General features: G+C 37.7%; 1 protein-coding gene across 1 annotated transcript in view; it reads right to left on the bottom strand.

Moving 5' to 3' along the window:
• The window catches only part of LOC107737266 (centrosomal protein kizuna-like), a gene marked incomplete at its 3' end in the record, with an annotated part of 53787 nt that extends 31084 nt beyond the window's left edge, over positions 1 to 22703 (bottom strand). The window contains exons 1-7 of the mRNA XM_016548731.1: positions 22492 to 22703; positions 21846 to 21908; positions 20734 to 20896; positions 19043 to 19123; positions 14764 to 15277; positions 14458 to 14505; positions 14179 to 14326 (exon numbers count right to left, since the gene is read on the bottom strand). Coding sequence (XP_016404217.1) covers positions 14179 to 14326; positions 14458 to 14505; positions 14764 to 15277; positions 19043 to 19123; positions 20734 to 20896; positions 21846 to 21908; positions 22492 to 22556 — 1082 coding nt within the window. The remainder of the gene's footprint in view (positions 1 to 14178; positions 14327 to 14457; positions 14506 to 14763; positions 15278 to 19042; positions 19124 to 20733; positions 20897 to 21845; positions 21909 to 22491) is intronic.
• Between the last annotated feature and the right edge of the window lie 749 nt (positions 22704 to 23452).

Raw genomic sequence — 23452 nt, 5'->3', positions numbered from 1 at the left:
CTGTAAATAGGAACATTTCACGTTCTCGGAGCTCAAACTCAAAAACACAATGGAGCATTTGCTAAATCTGTTTCACCAATAATATTATATCACTGCAGTATCAACTGAGGGTGATCAAAAATTAATTGACGGACCCCCTGCAGTACCGCTGCGGACCCCCTGGGTATAGAACATACTTTTTTAACGGTCGTGAAGTAAATTCAAATATAATACCTACTCAGACAGTACGCAATTTCGGACACATCTAGAGTCTCTATAGTATGATATCTAGGTGAAGGTGTCTCTATATACTGACTTCTGTGACGTGAGGCGGCTAGCAGACGGTCAGTTTAGCCAGTCTGTCTGCAGGGCTTGAGGTCGCACAGATCAAATTTCGGGAGCATATGCGACCAAAATGGTCGCAATTTCGAGCCTTGTGTCTGCTTCCTGACCTGGGCCCCAGTTAGTCAAGTACAAACTCTAAGGGTTTACTCACACTAGGCAATCTGAACTGTGCCCGAGTGCGGTTCATTTAGCCGTCCCTGGCTCGCTTGGAAGAGGTGGGCCAGAGCACGGTTCAGTTGGGCTCGGGCACGGTACGCATGTAGTGTAATCTCTTACCGTCACACTCTTTTGTGTGCGCTACTGTCATCATTACGACCTCAAATATCTTCTATTACTACTACTACAGTACACTTTTCAATTAATTTAATTAAATCAAGTATATTTAGGTTTATAACAGTTCTGGTTTTCACCTTATTGATGAACAGGAATAGTTTTTTTTTAGCGAGTAAAGCTGCAAATTCTTTCATTAACATCAGCTGCCTCCGTAAGAATCCTCTGATACATGCAAGTGAAAATCGCTGCACGGCATAAATTATAAATTTATTAGGCAGTCTACTAGCGAAAGTGGTTTTCGTCCTATTATTTCGTACATGACGTAAGCGTGCTCCGGCCCGGAATGTCTAGCGCAAGTGTGAGTGCAGGCCAGCGGGGGAGTGGAGAGGGGGGATAATCGCTCTCGGCCTCGGTTCACGTAACTGTGCCTTGTGTGAGTACACCCTAAGAATATTGCCGCTTTTCCACTGCATGGTACGGTTCAGCTCGGGGCGGCACGGCACGGTACGGTTCAGACTCGGTTTGCATTTCTACTGCAGTTTAGTACAGCTTTAGAGTGGGCGGGATTATAGACATGTCGTTATAGTTGTGCCGCCTCTAATGCCGTGACCTCCTGAAAAACTTTTTTCATTCCACATCGTCCCATCAAGCTCTCGCTGAATCCACTCCTCCGCTATCAACGGGAGGAATGTCTGTACTTCCTCAACAGACCATGAAACAGCCATTATTTTGTTGTTTAAAAAAAGGTGTGCTTGTTCGAAACTGTTGAGTTCGTTCAAACAAATTAGCATTCGATCCTCGATGGCTGTGCTGATTTAATCTAGCGGGTCTAGTGTCTCGTGTCACAAGTTCAATGACGCAGGTAGTGATGATTCCTATCAGTAATCTGCAGGGTGTACACGTCACATTTTGGTAATGGTGCGGCTCGCTTGGAACCTCAGCCGAGGTGGTACTGAAAGAAGTACCAGGTACTGTACACAGTGGAAAAACCCCAAAAGTGAGCCGTACTGTGCAGTGGAAAAGCGCCATATGTGCAATATTTCTAGAGAGAAGAGCGGCACCACCCCTGGAGGGATGAAGACCATCCTTTTAACAGGTGAGGTCTGCCCCAAAAACTCGTCCAATTGTCTATAAAACCTATGTCATTCTGCGGGCACCACTTAGACATTCAGCCATTTAGTGATGACAGTCTGCTGTGTATCTCGTCACCACGGTAAGCAGGGAGGGGACCAGAGCATATTACAGTGTCTGATATCATACTTACAATTTCACACACCTCTTTAATGTTATTTTTAGTGATCTCTGAAGTTGAACATCATTAGTGTCGACGTGAATAACAATCTTAGTGAATCTACATTTAACATTAGCCAGCACTTTTAAATTTGCAAGATGTCAGGGGCTCTGGCTCCCGGTAAACATTGGACTATGGTGGCTGGTGTCTCTATTTTGACGTTCCAGACAATAGAATCGGCAATAACTAGGGCACTTTCATCAAGTTTTTTAGTGGGTGCATCACTGAGTGGGGAGAACCTGTTTAATGTTTGGATCGGAATGGAAGAGCAGTGTTTTGTCCCGCGACTATGCTGCCTCACAGTTACCCAATCGCCCTACTGCGAGGGCTCTGCAACTGGAACCGACTTATGTATGGGACTCGCTAAGCTAGTCGCATCCAAAGCCGTATCTGAGGCCCTCACATTCTTACTATCATCAATTAAAGTTTGGATGCGTGTCTCTAGTTCTGAAATCTTCTTTGTCAGCCTAACTATTTCCCTGCATTTATCACATGCGAATCCCTCACCGCTGACAGAGAAGGCTACACTATACATGTGGCAAGAGTGCAAGTGACGATAACAGGAGAAGAAGCCATTACTTACCGTGATTGTTGAATGATTCCGACTTACCACAGTTGTTTGATAAACTCGTGAAAAAAATGGAGAGAGAAAAGAAGCAGAGCAAGAGATCAACTTGTCCGTAGCGCAAGCGAGTGGAGCGCGGCAGGCAGAGAACGCGGCATCCGTTTTTCTGTAGCGCAGCTGCCAGACTTCCAGTGAAAACATTAGCAATAGTTTAGAAAAATTTATATGAATGCTTTTTGTTTGCTGTTTGGCTGCTGTTGGTTTAAATGCCAAATTTCAAGAGTTCATTCAACGCTCATAAATATAGCCTAATTTATATTCATGTGGCTTTTTTACATGAAAAATACATAAAATATACATGCTTTTAAAATAGGTTCATATTACAAATAAAATATAGCCTATACGACTAGGGATGTCAACGATTAATCGATGATCGATTAATTGTCGATAAGAGATGCAATCGATTAAAGCAGTTTATGCAGATGGTCGATTAAGCAGTTAAATTTTGGGCTGCGTGCGGCTCATGCGCAAAACACGTGCGAGCGGCTGTGAGTGACAGTGACGGTATATAAATGCATCATCATTCACTCATAATTACAAATTAAGCTTTTAATGTGATTTAAACTTTAAAAGTACATTAAAATAGAAACAACACAAAGTTCTTCAACATGGAATGCAATAGAAATGTAGTAACAGTCATTTCCCCAGATAATTGTTTCATATTTGAAACAATTAGGTGAAGGTTGCAGGGCACTGCGGGGGAAGGATTCATTCCTACAACTTGTTCATTCGTTCCTACGACTTATTAATTTGTGGCCACTGTTCATGTTTCATTAATTTTGTTCCTTAAATAACCCATGATTTAACTAAAATTAGGGAACAAATTAATACTTAATTAACAAATTAATTAATTAATCGAACTAATTCTTAATTCATGGCCATGAAATCTTTCATTTCCAACCCGATCTCATGAAAGTGCGTATAAATAGTACGCCAAATAAAAACGAAAACTCGTGGTATTGATACGCAAAAATGGACTACGCAAAAATGGACTTTGGCGTGTATATGCTACGCGATGGGTAGGTTTAGGGTTGTGGGGTAGGTGATGCGTATCATATGTACGCGAAAACTGCGTATCATATGCACGCCAACAAATTTCGTATCATATGTACGCGAAACCTGCATATTATATGCACGCCAAACATATGCGTATCATATGCACGCCAAAGTCTATTTTTGCGTATCAATACCACGAGTTTTAGTTTTTAATTGGCGTACTATTTATACGCATTTTCATGAGACCGGTCTCGACAAAACATGAATATCGCGGGCGGGAGCGGGCCCAGATAAGATATTTTTCTGCGGGAGCGGGACTGAATTATATTATGGGCTGTTGGCATTAATTGTGCTCGTGATAGAGCGGTAGTGGAGCGCTCTCAGAGTGACTGAAAACTATGACGCTCCAACTTTTAAAAAATCCACTCCTTGCTCCAGTCAAAAAACACGCCGCTCCACTCCGCTCACTCTGCCAGGAATGGAAGAACAAACTAAAATCTCTTCTGTAAAAATGCCCTTGTGGATATATTCTAAACAGGAATTTTTAATTTGGGGCAAACAACGTCACCAAATATTTAGCAATGAAAATCACCAACATGCTTAAAAACTCTGTAAATAAATGTTATTGCGCTTATTTTCAAATAATCTATTTTAAAAATGTATTTCACTGTCATTTCATTTTTTTCATCAATTTAATGGATCCTTGAATTAAAGTAATTTCTTAAAAAAAATAATGGCCCCATACATTTTAATGCTACTGTAAATATAATACCAGTCCTCATTATAAACACAAAATAATTGTCAGGATCATGGACTGTCTGTGTCATGTTTTTCCCCTGTTTCTGTTCCCTTATTTGGTCATGTTCCTGTCCTCGTTTTGTTAATTAGTTTGATTATGATCCCTTGCACCCATGTTTCCCCAATCATCCCTGTATTTAAGTCCTAGTCTGTGCAGTCTATCTCTGTCGGGTCTACTCGTTGAATGTCTTCCTTGCCTGTGTTACGTGAGTGTCCTGTCTGTTCTATCCCTCTGATTGGATTATTAAAGACTATTGTTCGTGTTAAAGCCGCACTATGTAACTTTTGGCGCTCTAGCGGTTAGTAAACAGAACTGTACACATCCTGCGCAAGAACATTCCAACCGGAGCTACTTCTCTGTTTGTCTATGGGGATTCACGCAGGTATGTGTTACTCCGCAGCGGTGACGACCCGACCAGGCTACAATAGTCTAAATATAAGTACTTATTATAAGTGTACCGTAGTGATTCGGAATACGACAAACGCGGTTTGGAAGAAGAATTCATGATGTACTCGCTCATTATATACATTTTGCACATTTTGAACACAGAAAAAGTTACATAGTGCTGCTTTAACTCCAGCGTTTCCTCCCAGAGAGATTGTGACAATAATAATCAACTTCAATAGTCTGAAGTTTTTTTTTGAAGAATTTTCATTTGGTGGGGGGCAGTGAAGTTCCTGAATAATGGGTAGGGGGGCGCTGGCCCAAAAAATGTTGAGAACCACTGTCCTAGCGGATCCATATCTCTCACACTGATGTATTAAGCACTGGGTGGCCCTTATAGAATAGCTTCTGCAAAACCTAGACCCAAATCCTAAAACCCCCACCATATAAAATGGGCAAAAATAATTTATGACAATCTATAATGGGCCCTGAGGTCAGAGGCCACCAAACAATCGCTGCCTCTCTTTGGAAGGTTGTTTCCTGGAAACACCCTGATTAAGCTGTCTGTGTGAATTATAACCATGATCTTCAAAACACCAAACACACCCAAACAGCAGCTGATTACAGAGTTTTGTTGGCAACATCCATAGGTGTTTGCTCTTGAGGCCATTTAGGAGGAGCATGTTATCTATATTTCAGCAATTTGTTTTCTCCATAACAATAATGGTTCCTCTAGAATATATTCTAGTACTCCTTAGAAATAGAATGCAACAAGGGAACTGATGTGACGCAGATAAAGCATGAAAATACTGAGAAGCAAATATGTTAACAAATCAATCGGTGAAGATACAGAGTCATTACAAATTCAGCATCATACGTGAAAGGGCTTCACACTGGATCCATTACAGGGTGTTTTAGTGCTGGTCTCTCCTTTTACAAAGGTAGAATTACAATGGGTTAGTCGAAAGATCAACTGGAGCACATTCAAGATCTTTGAAAACACAAACTCGTGCCGTCATATGAGAGGCTGAGTGGTCAGCTTCATGAAGAGAACGCTCAAAAGAATACAATGATACACTCTCCTCTGTAGACCTGAGCGCACGATAGCCTTGACTCCACTTTCACATCACAACATGCGCAACACAGCATTTACTAAATGCTAAGATTGATACTAATGGTTTCTCCTTCTCTCACTTACACAGACAATAATTTTACAAGAGCTTTGTTCTTAGCCTGGCCTCTTCACAAGGCCACAAACTCTCACATTCATGTTCAACAGCAAACATTCACAATGACAAATAACTACGTAGTAGGCCAAGTGGTGGGTGTCATCAATAAAATGTCATTTAAATTAGGGCTGGGCGATATGGGCAAAAATTCATATCTCTGTATTTTTGGGCCGATTTGCGATATACATCTCGGTATTTTAGTTTTTGTATTTGGATAAAAAAAATCAGTATTTTATATCTATATATACACAGTATATACAGATTTTTTTTAATCCACATATATTTCACTTACCGCCCAATGTTGTCCAACAAAACAATACATATTAAAGGCTATGAAAACAAATAAAGTGAATGTAACCATGTAAGCCTTTATATTATGTGCAAAAAAGGGTTAAAATCACATTTCATTCTAACATTGTAACATTGCAATCTAAAAACAAAAATAAGGCTTTTAAAGCGGAAGTTAAATTCACTAAACTAAAAATGAAAATAAATGAGAACAAAAGCACAGAGTTGTATTAGGCTATTTTGATTACCCCATTACAGTCACTTTACAGCCAGTGCTATCATAAAAATACACTTACTTGTAGGTTTAAAATTCTACATGTCACATTTATTGTCCAACTACAAATATTTCAGCGAAATGTATATTTTAGTCAGAATTATTGCGCTCCTATTTAATTGAGCTCTGTCTGTTCGGCGCGCATGCGCGTGGCGGCGCTCGTTCACTGAAGTCTGTGAAGTTTAGCGGAGAATCCCAAAGCAGAAGGCTCATGCACTTCTGACAAGAAAAATTGAAATATTTCCATGGCTTTCTAACATTTACAGATGGAGAATATAACTGTGAAATGTAAGTTATGCATTCAGGAAGACAGCACATCTCAAACATATTAAACAGTGCGAGTAGCCTAGTGTCTCTGCCAGCGGCACATGCAGACTTTCTGTCAGAGCATATGACGGGCCGAGTCGATCCGATTCCAAAACGATTCTTGATCTACATTTTTTCCTAATTATTAATTCTGCTGTGCAAATACATCTTTACAACTTTACGTTTTAACCAAAATTGCAGTTTCTACGCTTTTTGTTTATAGTTGGAATCTCTGTAATTCAGTACTGCCATCTTAAAAATAGGGGTGTGAATCTTTACTGGTTTCACGATTCAATTCAATTACTATCATCATGTCAACGATTCGATTCAACTCAATGTCACGATGCGTCACATTCTCAATTTTCAATATTACTTTACATGGCTACATTTTCATATAAATTTTATATCAAATTTATTTTGTGCAAATTTTACTTATTTGTTTTAAATTAAATTATATAAGCAGGCTACTTTTTAAAATAATTACTTTTGTTCTAAGTGTTCTTTAAGTAGGCCATCCAACAGTATATAAATAAACAGAATATATATCCATAAACACATTTTTTGCAATGATCACTCAAATGTGGTGATACGTAATGGAGGCAGGGCATTTAACAATTTAACAATAAACTTTTGCAACAACTATAACTAACTAATAAACAACTATTATCCAAAATGAGTCTGACATCAGTTCACTGAACAGTGAAGTTGAAGTTTATTCAACTTTAATTCAATTCAATTCCATTTAACTTTATTCCGTTGAAGTTTATTTCACTTCGGAAGAAGTGTGAAGTGTGACATAATATACCTCTGTAAATAAATACAAAATAAATGCATGTCTCGCGCACTTTAATGCCCTTTGAATGTACCGTGTACATTCCCTTGGAACTGGAATCATGGCTGAATTTCATGTGAAGTCCACTTCGCAGGGCACTTATGGTCGAATAAGACAACGCTTGAATACTGCTGCCTAAACAAGAGACCTCCTTACTGAAGTGAAAGTGTTGACTGGTGACACTATCTCGCGAACGCGCCGGCAGATCTCCACCAAATTCGGGGGATCCCTTCAGCTCGAGGAGCCCTACTGAACGCCACCCTCCGCGCGTCGGTAGCCCCCCGGGATCGCTTGATCGGTCGGCGCCGGACCACGAATTTAACCACCCCTAGCTCCCGAACACTATCGACCCTATCGGCTATCAACGCGGCGGTGGTCTCATTCGAAAGTGGGCCTCTAGACGTACACTCGATTCGTGTTCGAGAGGGTTCCTCGAGCTGAAGGGATCCCCCGAATTTGGTGCGGATTTGCCACGTCGTTACGGAGATATGGCTGTTCAAAGTTTCAATGGTTTTCCATAGACTTAAGCTTTAAAGCGTTTCATCCAGGTCGCCAGTAGCAAACAATGGAGCACGCTCTGCTGGACAAACTAAGTAATTACACCATTTCCAAGCATTTTATCTGCGCCATATGTTCTGTAAAAAAATTTTTAATATCGGCGGCATATTCGCCGATACCGATATATCGGCGACAGGCTCATATCGCCCCATAATATCGACAAAACGATATATCGGTCGGGCTCTAATTATTACTGATGAGATCACAGACAGTGGCAGCTTTAACAGGCTGCATTCACACAGATTCACACTAATGCACATTTCTATTTCGATATATCAGATGTTTTGTCCTGTCCTGTTCTGAAAACATAACTGACTGTGTTTACATCAATTTCGTATAAAAGTATTCGGAGATGCAAGTGCATTTAACCGCAGCCGCGATCAAGTTTCAGGACATCAAACACAAAGCACGCATGAAAGTCTGTCAGTACCTGAGTTTTGTGCATCTTATACGCACTGCATTCCAAACGGCATAAATGAAAGCATATCTAAAGTAAAATACTGAATAACGGCGGGCGGAAGCACACACTGTCAAGCAATGCGCACGTGTCTCACAGCGCATATTCTGTGCAATGAAGCCCGCCGCGATTGTCTCTAGTGCACACGTGCCATATGCGGGGAAAAACCATGCTCAGAATCAGAATCGATTCAGAATCGGTGAAGAGAGAATCGTGATGCATCTGAGAATCTATTTTTTCTCCCACCCCTACTGTATATCGATATAAACGGTATTGTCTCATATCGAATCGCTTATAAAGAAAATATCGATATATCGTACAAACTCTATATACCACCCAGCCCTAATTTAAATCTATTAAAAGGTCTTAAATTATGAGGAAACACTTTACAATCACCTCCATAAGGAACCACTGGCTTTGCATGCACATTAGCATCTGAAGTGAAGGGGAGCCTTTCACAGAGCCTTTATTATTATGTATGAAGCAAGCAAATGATTCTGCCAAAAATTTCTGCCATGCAGAATTTGGATGCATAACTTTGTGCTATGCATGTATACAAACAATTCATTTAAGTGGATACTCCACTCCATGTATGCACTGGGCAATAATGATAAAATAGACTTCTGTTAATCTATTTATTCACTGCAGAATAGAATGAATGAATGAATGAATGAATGAATGAAAGCTCGAGGGACACAGCTGGAGTATTTAGTATAAATCTTAAATCACATTGTCCTGGAGGGTTATAAAGTTGAAATTGATGCATATCATTCCATTCTCTTTTTCAAAAGTGATGTCCATAACCACAGAAGCATGTCTTACAAAGGGGTTCAAGGGACAACACATTGGCAAATCTTAGCTGTAATCTTGAAATCCACAAAGTGTTTTTTGTCCTGTAGATGAATACTATTAAGTAGAGATAGATACATTTAGTTTGACTAATATTTTTAAACCGATATTTATTTATTTATTTATTGGCAGTTAATCTATAATCGGTTCTTCAATATGTTATTATAATATCAGGGCAAACGATAATCACTGCCATTTACTGGAAACAATAATGTTCACATAAAGTTAGTCACTAATTCATTCTGAAAGCAGAAAGCAATACAATTAGATATAATTATATAATAACTAGATATAAAAAATATTTTTTTTTATTTAATTTAATTTAATATTGTGTCAAAAAGGATAAATTAGTAAATAAAAGGATAAGATAATGAGTTATACATATAGACTAACAGTCATAAGTATTCACAAATGTACATATATTTTTTAATATGTTTTATAGTAAAAATGCAAATGAACGGGCATTTATATGTGCATTCAATTATATATATGATATGACATGTATTTTTAGATTTAGATTATATAACAGTTTATTTGTTTTCAAATGTTCCATTTGTAGGTGATGTGTATATATTTCCATTATGTTGAGAACACAGCATAAATAGTATATTGTATATACTATAAAAAGTATATAAAAGTATATATACAATCTGCCTAAGCACAGCCTTCATGACGCCCACACTTTCATTCTTCAGAAAATTCTATGAAGTCAAGAAATAGTTGAGTCTACTGGGACTTGGGCTCAAATCTTCTGAGGAGAAAATTGCTCCCTTGAAGCATTATCTAGGATTAGGACAATAATGTTGGATTCGGGGTCCGAGCCTTACAAGGTGCTCTAAAGCCACAACTGAGCCCCACTGAGTGAGGTTGTTTGCTGCAGAACCCCAGTTCATTATAGCTGTACACCAATGTGCACATGTACACGCATTCCAATCCAACAAAACCACACACAGATAAATGATCTCCCAGTTGTTGTGGTTATACTTTTTGTAGAAACTCTACTACTGACTGTATTAGCTTTCCCTTTTCCTAACAGCTCTACAATTCAGTGATTTCAACATGCTTAATACAACATGCTTTTTCTTTTTTCTTTCATTTTTTTTTCTTTTGTCTTGTTTTCTAATAAAACTAACCAACCATCCTTAAAACTTAAACAGTACTTTAATGACAAATCTAATTTTCCTTGATTGTTTGACATATAAGAGATTTTTGTACCCTCTGTCAATGTCCTCCTCAGTATAAAAAGAACATATTACATATTTCATGGCACACTCGTTTTATGCGTATTTGGCGCCACCTATTGTTGTGGGTGTATTATTGACATGTCAAAGTCTAGACCCTGAATATAAGACGACCGCGTTTTTTCATGTATTTCCAAGAAAAAAACATTGTCTTATATTCGGGTCAATACGGTAAATCAAGCTCCAAAATTGGCTCACTTGGAGGTTGTGAAATCTGTGACATCACAAGGGCATTTGCGTGTGACTAACTCAAAAGCAAGACATTAGTGCTGCAACCCAATTTGCATAGTATCCGTCCTAAATAGAATTCGAAATTAGAATTAATGTCCCAATTAGTAGTATGTTGAAATGAGCATTCCAAAGGTACCCGGATGGTTGACTATTTCCTGTAGAAAATTGAAGTGCAGATCCATGCATACTCTAACAGCTAATATTGCTCAAAATCAATTGCTCATTGAATTCATTGAGGATTTGATTAGAACTGCAAACACGCATAAAAAGTGTTTAAAAAACTACAAACATGGTGGATATGCTAGACCATTGGACAGGTAGAGAAAGGGGTTTGCGTGATATATGATCAATATATAACCTGATGAAAATATTTATTTAATGTTATACATGTTATATTTTATCTGCAACAACATTGTGAACTTTTATAAAGATACGTTTGGTCATTAACTTTTAAATGCATCATTCAGACACATGAGGAGAGTTCTCGGCATGATTGACCCGCGATTGGCAGATCAACGTGACTCTTCTTTTCTCTAAAATACGGTAGGAAATCAAATTAAACAAAATGTGGATGATGTTGACTGTGACAAGATGATTGACAGGGCAATTTAAACGCTGATAGAATGCACGAAAAGCCTGGAATACACTACACAATTTTCTCCCCGATTTTCCGCCGATTTACAGTCGACTGTCGATTTACAAGTTACAGTCTAGTTGCAAAAAGTCAGAACCAGTCTGAAGATTTCAGTTGACAGATTTAATAGAAAATCGTGTAGTGTATGATGGTCACAGACTCCGATTTTTTAGCTTCAGACTTTGATTCCATCCAGTCGGAGGATATCAAACATGTTGAGTTTGCCAAAGATTCCCGGATGGTCTAGTACTTCCGGTTAGAATTCAAAGTGCAGATCGATGCACACTAGAAGTGTGTGATCCTCAGTCGTTTAGTGTATAATGCCCAGCTTTTCCTTTGTGACTGTTTACAAAGTCGGTAAATGTATGATGCCTAGCGTTTTAAAATCTCTTCAGATTTAATAATAGTTATGTAGTGTATTCCAGCTTTAACTAATTAAAGACACAGTTATGACTATGTCCCAAAGCTTGCTTACTATTCTGCTACATACTCAAAAGTATGTACTTTTTATGCACAAAAAGAGTACATACTTTTAGGGCCTAGTATAAGTAGGCGAATTGGGATGCAGCATACTGCAGGTGTGTTCGACTTTAATCGCACAGCACAGACTGATCGTGTATGACATCAATGTACCGCAAGAGTGATTCAAAAGCATACGGCGATGTCTGCTCCCTATAGCTCTCTATGGCTGTCATCCACAGATCGGTCTGTGCAGTGCAATTTAAAGGGGTCATATGATGTTGCTAAGACTCCGCTTCGTCCACAGCGCGAAGTTGATATATTTCCTCAGCGACCAGCACGGATCAGCTCTAGGCATGACGAAGCGGATATCGTCCTCTTTTGGAAGGCCAAACAAAGTAGTTTCGCTTTCACAACGAAACACACAGCGTCTTCACGACATGGCGGTGTCGGCAACAACACTAAAGCGAGAATAAAAGTTACGCCTTCTTTCTTTGCGTGAACATTTTGGCGGTGTTATGCAAATCTTCCCACACAGTGACGTAGACATGTAGGGAGGTGTTTAAACGAGGCGTTTTAGGAGGGTGTGGACAAGTCTTAACTTTTATAAAGAATATCTCTTTGGGTTTGGGACTTTAGTCTTTGCAACTTTAGGGATCTTATCTATGCACGAACAGCTTTTAACACTCCAAAGAGAAAGGAAAATTTGAAATTGCATCACATGACCCCTTTAAGCCGGACACCTAGTGACGATTAGTTTACATCATCACATCACTGGCCACGCCCACTTGCTTTTAGTCAACTAAATAGCTGCCACCTGACTACACCAATAAATAGAAAAAGCAAATAGAACCCATTATAAGTACTGATGCTGTCTACACTGTATACAGTATACAAATGAGCATTCAGTTTCTGACACACGCTTGAGCTACTGCTGACAACAGGACAAACGAAAGAGTATAAGAGCAAGAGCGTTAGCTTTGACTCATCCTGTTTAAACAACATGTTTGCGTCTGTACAGCCTTCAGAAGGAAGCATCAGGAACAGTGGATAGGTTCTTTTTAATGGCATCCCAGATATCATCTGAGGATTATGTTTGTTTGGAACATTTGACTGCAGACTGTTTTGCAAACGAAGAAGAGTGTAATAAAGAGTTCACAAAGAAACTTTTGTTGAAAGATGAAGTAACCATTATTGCATTGGATCTGACAGCATGTGCAATAGTGGTGACAATGATATGTTTCCCACGTAGTTGCCTTTCCAGGCAATTAAAGCATTAAAAGAGCTGCATCCTTAAAACAGATAATTTCAGACAGAGGATCATTTTGGCTACAAATGACTGTTTTCGGTAATTTTTATTTATTTTTTTATGAACATTATAGGTGAACCTCAAGGAACATATAAAAAAAATAAAAATGAAATAAAAAAAACTTTAATCTTGTTGCAGGGATGTTTATAAATAAGTTTATAAAACTTATTTGTAATGAATCTGGGCATGCTAATGCAATAAATAAATGTTTTAGCAAACCTTAAATCAAGAACATAATGGCATTTACATCTAAATCTAAAGTCGGTGTAAAATGCAAATTCAAAATACATTTTTGTGAACGATTCTTCCATGTATGTTTTTTTCTTTTCTTTTGGATCTCATAATGTTTAATCAAAATGATCAAACTCGATCTTCCAGTGAAAACGACACATTTTTCTCTGCTGACGTATGCCGGACTTCTCAATCAGTCTGTTTAAACTCTGGCCCTCCACAATTGACCGCATGTTTGCATCAATTTTTGAAGTTTCAAAAGTTTTCCCAAGTTTCAAAATCCACTCAACAGAACCAAGTCCCTTGCCCTACATTTATTCTTTTTTTTTTATAAATCATTTCACTCATTGCTATTTCCATTTTTTTGTGACTTACAAATCACAACATTTCTTCTAGAGTAATAATCAGAGGCATCTACAGAACAGACAAGCGATAACTTAGATTAGAGAATACAATACTGTGATTGCATCGATAATGAGCAATCTATTTTGGAGTAGCAAACATTCAGTAGGGCCAGTCTTTGGGTCCATAGAGTTTCTGGCTGTGTTCAGAAGGAAGAAATTAGTCATACAATCCAAGCAACTGTACCTGTTGGGGGATTCGAGAGAGTGCAGCCTTCCAGATTCCTGTGTGTTGACCTGCTTGTGTGTGCCACCTTCGGTTTGAAAGGGTATTACACTTTGCTCTTGAATTACAACATCTCCTCTCAAAGCGTGATGTCTGTTGTTAGTGTCATCTGAAATGTGTAGATGATTATAAGTATAATTCTTAAAATGGGCTAATCAAAAATAAAAAGTGTCAAGTCATATCAATAAATCTGCTTAATCACAATGTAGAATTGCAGTTAATTAAGCAGAAAATTCAAACCTGAAAGATCTTGATGTCTTGGCGTGGAGTCACCTTCCTCATCCTCACCTCCAGAGTTCATGTACTGTGAGGAATCTCTTGGATCAGTGGTATCTGGGGAAGGACTGCGGTTCAGATACCGCTCTAATGACACAATGTCTGCAGGCTTCTTCGCGGTCACAGATTGAGAGGACACTTCAGCTTCCTTCAGGGTCGTGTGAGGTGAGTTCAGTTCTTCACATCTATGCCGCTCTCCTGCCCTCTGAGAGACGTCCCAATCAGACTCCATCTGCTTTTCACACACGTCACTCAAATGTCTCTCCTCACCTCCAGAGTTCATGTACTGTGAGGAATCTCTTGGATCAGTGGTATCTGGGGAAGGACTGCGGTTCAGATACCGCTCTAATGACACAATGTCTGCAGGCTTCTTCGCGGTCACAGATTGAGAGGACACTTCAGCTTCCTTCAGGGTCGTGTGAGGTGAGTTTAGTTCTTCACATCTATGCCGCTCTCCTGCCCTCTGAGAGACGTCCCAATCAGACTCCATCTGCTTTTCACGCACGTCACTCAAATGTCTCTCCTCAAGGAAATCACCTGAGTTTAGGATGTCATCAGATAAAATGACAGTGCCACTGGCTTTTAAAACATGGGAGTGCATACAAAGGCCACTTTGTAGAGGAGAGAGTGAAGGGTGATTAGGTATCAGCTCTGTCTGAGATGGTGAACGTGTGGTTGTGACGCCATCATTTCTTGATGAGCTGTTGGAGGTATGGTGACCCGTGAAGATGACAGCACTCTGTGATGATCCCTGTATGCTGGGAAGCTGGAACCTGCTCGGGAGCTGTGCAAGTCAAACAATATATGGTGGATGTAAGTAATTGAAGACAGGAGTTAATAGCAATTCACGTAAAAATGAAAATTTTACCTTCATGTTGTTCCAAACTAAAACCAAAACCAAAACCAAAACCATAAAAAACTATTTTATTACTTGAAATAAAACAATCACCCTTAACTGTCACCCCCCATTTTTTAAAATAGGCATGCAGGTACACTATCCAAACTTAAATTGTTGTAATTTATGAACACTTTGGAATACAGACATAAGTTTGGTCTCTTTTTAAAGAAGAAAATCAGCAGATTATCGCAAAAGTGGAATAAAAAAAATTAAAGTATCAAAAAGTTATGGTAGTTTAAATTTACTGTAAAGAAAATGCACTATATATTTTATTTTATTTTATATATATTTTCAAAAAATTTAAGTATCAAAAAGTTATGGTAGTTTAAATTTACTGTAAAGAAAATGCACTATTAATTTTATTTTATTTTATATATATAATACATATTTTACATAACCGGTTTTACTCTAAAATTGGTATAAAATTAAAGCCTTATGTTATGGAACATAAGTTATGTTCCAAATTTGAAGTTGATATGAAAAAAATTGAGGTTCCTGTGAGATTTTATTTAGGGCGTTATACCACATACAGCCACTGGGTGCCATCCAAACTCTATAAAAAATGTTTATAGTCACAAATGTCTAGATTTCTCTGTCAATATTACTTCTATCTCAAAATAACCACCAAATATGAAATCCTGAGACTCAGACCTTTCCAATGTTACGTTTTTTGTCAAGATTATAAAAAGTTTTGATTCTAAAAGACCGTAATGCATTTTGTAATATGACACTTGACACTGCCCACTAAGGGGGAGGAGACCGCCAAAAGATTTTAAAGTACAATTTCCATGGTAACCCAATGTCCGATTTCAAAATGGTTTTCACAGGATGAATCTTGGGCTTCTAAGCTTTCAAATTATATATGATTTATGATGATTACTAAAAGATTTGATAGAGAAAAAGGACAACAAAAAAAAAAGAGTGCCAAGCGTCCCACAGGGGTTAACCAAAATACATATAAAATATACTGTATATTTTTTATATTTAAATAAAATATAAAAAAAATTATTTCAGCTAGTTGCCAACATTACTTATTTTTGTTTGGTTTAAGTTGAAATAATGAAAATAACTAAAACTAAATAAGCTAATAATGAAAACTAAAACTTTATAAAATCTAGAAACTTCAACTTTTATTTATACAGCACATTTAAATGCAACTTTGTTGCCCAATGTGCTTCACAAACATTAAGAATAAACATCAAACACACACACATAACTTACACAAAAATAAAACAGACAATGGTAAGGGTTCCCATAATTAAAATGTCCCTACTTCAAAAGCCAGACTAAAAAAATGTGTCTTCAACTGAGACCTAACAACCTCTATAGAAGGAGCCTGCCGAATATAAAGGGGGAGACTGTTTCACAATTTTGGGCCTACTACCGAAAAAGCATGATCACCTTTTGACTTCTTTTTGGACTGCAGAACAGCCAACAGATTTGCTGATCTTTCTTAGACCCTAAGAAAAACGTTAAATAAATAAATAAATAGAAATAAAAAATGTATTCAAATATTAACAAAAACTACAATAGTATATCAATAGCTCTAAAATAGCACACCATCCAAATTTATGATTTTCTTTTTTCCTGTGGAACACAACATATACGTAGCAACCGGTTATGACAGATTTTGAATACTGTACACAAGTCATGTGCAAGAATCTCCTTTTGTGTACAACAGAGAAAAGAAAGTCATATGGGTTTGGAAAAACACAAATGTGAGAGAATTTTTGAGTAAGCTAATATTTTAAGAGGAATTACAGTAACCCTTTGAGGCATGTCCTTTTGAATACCCATGGGAAGAGTTTCTGAATATTTTGACTAATGTAAAAAGTTAAATATTTTTCAAATATTTCTGTAAAATTGTGATATACTACTTTTTTATATTCATGAAAATGAAAGAAAGTAAAACTGCAGACAACAAAAAAAGGTATGTCAAGAACACTGAGTCAAGAGGTTTAAAAAGTGAAAAATTAATTGGGTGGTCAAGGATACCTTATTGCCAGCAAGTGGGAGCTAAATTTCTGATATATCATTCTCTCATGCTTTACTTCCACTAGTCCTTGGCCCTAAAACCCAACCTTGACAATTCAGGTTACAGTGGCTTCTTTTCAAATAAACTTTAATCAAAATATTTCAAGGTATCATTTTTGTGGCTTTTTACAGACTGACTAGGATTTCTTTTGGTCAAGGTTAGATTTTCTTCCAACTGTCTGTTCAGCTGAGTGCACTGAGATCAGTGTCTTAACTTTTAATCTTATTAACAATCCTATGCTCCTAAACTCTGTTTCATGACAGAAATACTGCACTACGGAGGAAGAGTGGCGGATGGGTACAGAAAAAATAAATAAAAAAATCAACACACATAAAAAAAAAAACATGGCTTCTGTTTCTTTTCTGATAAGGGTCTTAAATACCAGCCTGTTAGCTGCTTAATAACATCCACTGTAAACCACACAGTCTGTCTGGCAGATCCAGTGTAGAAGTAAAAAAAAAAAAAAGAAAGAAAGAAAGGAAAAAAGAAATGGAGTGAGAGGAAAAGTTAATTTCTTGGCTGAGTGATTCCATCGCTAGCTGCAGGGCAAAGTAGAAAGTGTTTCGCTAAAGTAGCAATTGATTCTTCTATCAATCTGCGGCACGCGCCTGCTCTTCCAAGGAATATATTAAATATGAAAATCATATCCCGTTATCATGGCTTCCCAGCTTTCAGGCTGGTAAGCTCCCCTTAATGAATGCTGCAGTCTCGGGGACATGCACGCAGCCAGTGGTGGCGCCTATGCATAATGGAGTGATTCCTCCCATCTCTGCTCATTACAATATCAGCAGGCTGGAGGGAGGGGGTGGGATTTGGGAGTGAGGGATGCGGCACAGTCACAAGTGACTGCTCTAGACGGAATGCTCTAAGTCATTATAAGCCGTCTTCCACATTTCATCCAAGAGAGCTCGAGTCGCTTGAAGAGAGGGAAAGCTACAGCCACGGGCTTGAACTACATCGTCAGTGCGGGGCAAAGCAGCTAGGATTAGACACCTGCGGCACTACAGATACGACGAGAAAAATGAACAGTCTCACGACCGCCGCCGAGCAATCTACATAACAGCGACTTTTATTTGAGGGACTGACAGAAAGAGTTTGGACGCATATTGTTTTAGCTGTCACACGCACGACGTGTAATAAACACTGCCGACCATCACAAAGAAAAATGACACACGGTCAGTTGGATTGCATTAGGGGCTTCTGCAAAACTCTTTCCTTTACTCTTTTTAAATAGCCTTTTAAAATGTGTAATATCATTTTGTTTTAAGACTGTGATACTCCTTTGTTAAACCAAAGCAGTCATTTGAAGTCATTTGAGCAAAACAGTAATTACTTCAAGCACTTTCCAATTTGCTTTTGATTATAAATTAATTGTGGCCTTTGAACACTGATACCCCATATAAACTGTCAAAAGTGTCTCCTGAAGAGGGAGGCTGAGCTGAATAATGGTTGTGGTATTTTTCTCTACAACTCTCAACTCTCTTCTTTTGAAAAAAACGACACACTTCCATTGGATCCCATCACAGCACTGCAGTTTTATCAAAGGCACACAGATAGCTTTGTAAATTCCCTACTGAACTGTAATTTCCATAGATGACATGATAATTTTCTCTTACCTCGTCTGCCTCTGATTCCCCCCTGCTCCCCATTTTCTTCCGGTCTTTCTTCAGTCTGGTAATATGATTATTGTACTCCAACTGAAATGAATTCAAGTCAAATCATTACTAACATAGATCATTTTCAACAATGTAAACGACTAAGATATTTTCTTATAGAACTTACAGTTTGCCCTAGTTCTTAAAACAAACAAACAAAAACCTCTGCAGTGACCTCAGTTATGAGACAAACGGAATACTACCGTAAAATGAATGTCCAATACATGTAATGTCCAATACAGTTTTTCACCGCATGTAGTAGGGGAATTTACCGTTAACCGTTAACCATTTAACTGTAGCATTTTTACAGTCTTTTACCGTTAAATTCACGGTCATTTTTTACAGTGCAAGTACACAGGAAATTACAATTTACTCAAATCCATAACCTCCTTTTTTCATTAAATATTACAAACAAAGCAATGGAAGAGAAAAATATGTTTATGCCCCTAAACGTAGCACTAATCAGTGTGTGTATTCCATTGTGAGTGCCCTAAATAGTGCCTGCCAAAGGCTCTTAATCAGTTTGGCGAGTTAACCAACGGCAGAGATGAGGGCACTGGGATTACCTCCAACCTCCCACTTCATTCTCGTAAGACAATATCTGCACTCCCAAAAGGGACCAGAGTAACAAACCATTTTCACCCATTTAGACGTGATAACACAGCTACAAGCAGACAAATCTTAGCACTGTTAATATCTGGGTGGAGAAGAAAAAAACATCAGCGAGGGAAAGAGAAAGAGTGTTTTAGACTTGAGCGTGATGTGTTGAGGTCATGGTGTGAATTTGAGCAATTAAGTAATAAGGATCAATTTAGTGTAATAAAAATCAAAGTGATATTCCTTGACTGGCAGTTAGATTAGCAGGTATCTCTTCCAACTGTAATTCAAAGCAACCATTGCAGCAACAAAAAATATAACAAACACACAAAAAGTAGGAAAACGGGTTCTTTTCACAAAAAGAGAAATTCAGAGGCACTTCAATATCTGAATACAGGGCGATTAATTTGTGGTGGTGTAATTAAACAATTTGTCTAATTTGATATTAAGCTGTGGAGCACTGTTCAGTTTTAAGTGACAATCTGACAGAGCTGTTGTTTTCTTTTTCTCATTTGTGTGCAGTGATAAATGAGTGCTGGAGTGTTTATGATTGTTCCCATACAACAATAAGTGCGAATGTTTAAACACTGGAAGACAATTAGACAGACAATTACAGGATTATGGCAATGGTCTAATTGAGGCTCAGAATATATGTCTGGAGAAAAAAAAAATCAGTGCCTCCAAAGAATCTCAAAAGTTTTTGAAAATACAAAACAAATATTCAGTCTACACACTAACATTTTTGGTACTGAGCAGCTGTCATTTGGGTCACTGCATGTCATGGCAAGTATAACACACAAGACTTCACATTTCATTTCACGTCTATGATCAGAACAACACAAACATGTGTTTTGACATGAGAATAACGCAAAATAAAATGACAACCAAAACACAGGCTGGGCTGCCAAAGTGACAGTTTGATTTGATGTATTTGGTCTAAACCAAATCAAACGTAAATATTCAATGATAAAAACTGCGAAATATGTACAACAATACTGTTTTAAGAAGCGCATATGATGAATATTGGGACAGATGAAGTTGCCCAAGGTTGTTACCCTCTTTTGAAGTAGCCTGCTACAATCAATGGAGAATTCTTTCATTTTTGATGCCAAGTTCTCCACATTTCCAAGAAGCTCAAGGTTGCGTGTCTTTGCTTGCTGCTCTCTCTCGCGCAGCTCCTTGTAATAGCAGCGCATCTTGGCACACTTCAACTTAGTCCTGTGAGCAGGAGACAGACATGAAATGGACAGCTTTGCTTCTCTCTCTCTCTCTCTCTTTTTTTAGAAAAGGCTGCACTGAATTTGTATTTATGGAAATAAATATAGAGACCCGTTACAAATAGGTCAAACATTACTATAAATAGGTTAATGCTAGCTTATTAGTATAACTAATTGCTCGTCACTGTGCATAGTACAAGACACACTAAAACACTGCATATGTGTCAAGGGCCACTTTACAGTAGTACTAATGGATGGAGTTTTGTAACTAGCAAAGGGCGAAAATGGATAACGATGGCTGAAATTTTAAAATGAATGATAAATGCTGATCTACTAAATTCTCACACACCCTTGACCATCATGGCCTCATATCAAAATTCTTTATTTTTATAAAAGCATTTAATTGAGCCATCATACTGTTCTCAAGCACTTAAAAAGAAACAGATGACACAGTAAGTATCACCAAATCATCAATGAGTGTGTATACTAGTTTACTTATTTGTCCTAAAAATAAACATTTTTACTGGAGAATGCCTTATTATATCTGTGATACAGTAAATAAACTAAAGTAGCATCAAAAGTTGTGTGTGTCACTAAAATACAGACTCAATACAATAATAAAAAATATGTATAAAAGGAAAAAAAAAAGACAGATAATTACTCAAAGTAAAAAAATGAAAGCACAATAAATATAATACCGTAGTGAAAGAAGATAAGTATTTCTTTCTGCCCTGAAAACTGTGCTGTATGAAGCAATGCACATCAAAACACATTCATCAAGATATCAGCATTTTTGTCTAAATATATACATGATTTTATTTTAATGGGTTCTATGTGAATACTGGTGTAGGATAAGATAAATTATAATATATTTATTATTTAGGTTTCTTGATAAGATATGTACTATTAATATCTTTTTGTAAGGTTCGAAATAATGTTTTCATACTTACAATCTTTCCTCTGATCTTAAGTAGTCAAACAATTTTTCTTCCAGTTCATGTCTCCTCCTCTCACTAAATACAGAGAAAAAATAAAAAATAAATAAATAAATCTTAATACACCTGCAGCTTTCAGAGTTCATGTGTAGTATTTAAACAATTCTTATTAAATATATAGCTTAAATAGATCTTATTAAATAAATAGTTTAAACAAGTTAAACCAGGGAGGTTAACACACATACTAACTTTATAATACGGCATTCACCTTTAAGTATAACTTTTTCTCACAAAAAAGAGAGCGAACAAATATTGTGATATACTAAATACAATAATCTGTGAAGGCCAAGTTAATTTTCGAACTTATTTAATTCTGAAAAAAGACAGATGAGTAAACATATGACATACTAATTGATCTCACTACCGCACAAAGATTATTAATAAAGTATTTGTTATTTTAAAAGCTATAACGAATCGCTCAGCGCACTCCCATTGGTTATCGCTCTCGTGCTAACGGAGTTTGAAAGCTACATTTCGGTGAGAGCTGAAATCTACTGCGCTGCCTCATTCAAGGCCCACTTAAATTTCCTAATCTTTATTCGAGACAATACATCATCTAGTGTGTCTAAACTGAAAGCAAAAAAGTGCACTGTGCTCTTACCGTTCGTGCATGCTCTTCTGAATATTCCCAATCTGGTCGAAATACTCGGTGTTGCAGAAAGCCATGACGTTAGCTGTTTTGTTCGCTCAGTGTGGCAGGACGCGTTGTTTACAGTGGTTGCCAAACGCACCGTTACCCTGGAGACCGCGCGAGCTGGTTGACTGAAGGGCGCGAATTTCTCTCAGGCGCTGCTAGACACACATTTAGCTTTAGAATAGGAAGAAACACGGCTGGAACAGGAGTGAAAAGGTACACATGACGCGTTTTTACTTAAGACATCCACATTAACCAGACATAAAAAGTACAAACCCCACATTTTACCTCTGAAACGTTATATAACACGAGACGAAACACAAATTACCCGTTTTGTCTCAACAATATCGTCCACAAGAAATTAATGGCACAGTACAAACGACAACTACGTTATTAATCTTCCAATGTAAAAAATAGCCTTGATGTAACCTATATTGTAATGAATTAAAATACTTTTGTGTAAGGGTGCTTCATAATAAGACCATTCAGAAGACAACTCAGTAATGATTATAGATGTAATTGTTAATACAGGCCTAACGTTACATTTTATTTGAAAGCCTTCATTTTCAGCTTTTACTGATTCTTATAGTTGGATTGCAGTATGATCTCCAAATAGGTATTACTGAAGAATGTATAAATAGGCAGTGGCGGCTCGTCGGGGGAGGCACAGCTTCCCCATAATTTTGAGGTGAAAATGGGAGGAGGACGATTTAATGTTAATAAAATTCACAATTCATTTCAGTTCATGTCTCAGAATGTGACCATTTTTTGTTTGTAATTTCACAGTTGTAATACCATAACGTGAAAGCGCCGCTTTTCTATCGCGAATGTGCCGAATCTGCTGATGTAATTACAACAGCTAGGTGATAGAGAAGGGGAGGGGGAGGCCGGGGGAGAGCTGAGCTCTCGTGCCTCCGTTGGTAAAAAA

This window comes from Sinocyclocheilus rhinocerous, unplaced genomic scaffold (genome assembly GCF_001515625.1).
Source record: "Sinocyclocheilus rhinocerous isolate Xijiao unplaced genomic scaffold, SAMN03320098_v1.1 scaffold1636, whole genome shotgun sequence".
Taxonomy (NCBI): domain Eukaryota; kingdom Metazoa; phylum Chordata; class Actinopteri; order Cypriniformes; family Cyprinidae; genus Sinocyclocheilus; species Sinocyclocheilus rhinocerous.
This window is presented reverse-complemented; position numbering and strand designations above follow the sequence as displayed.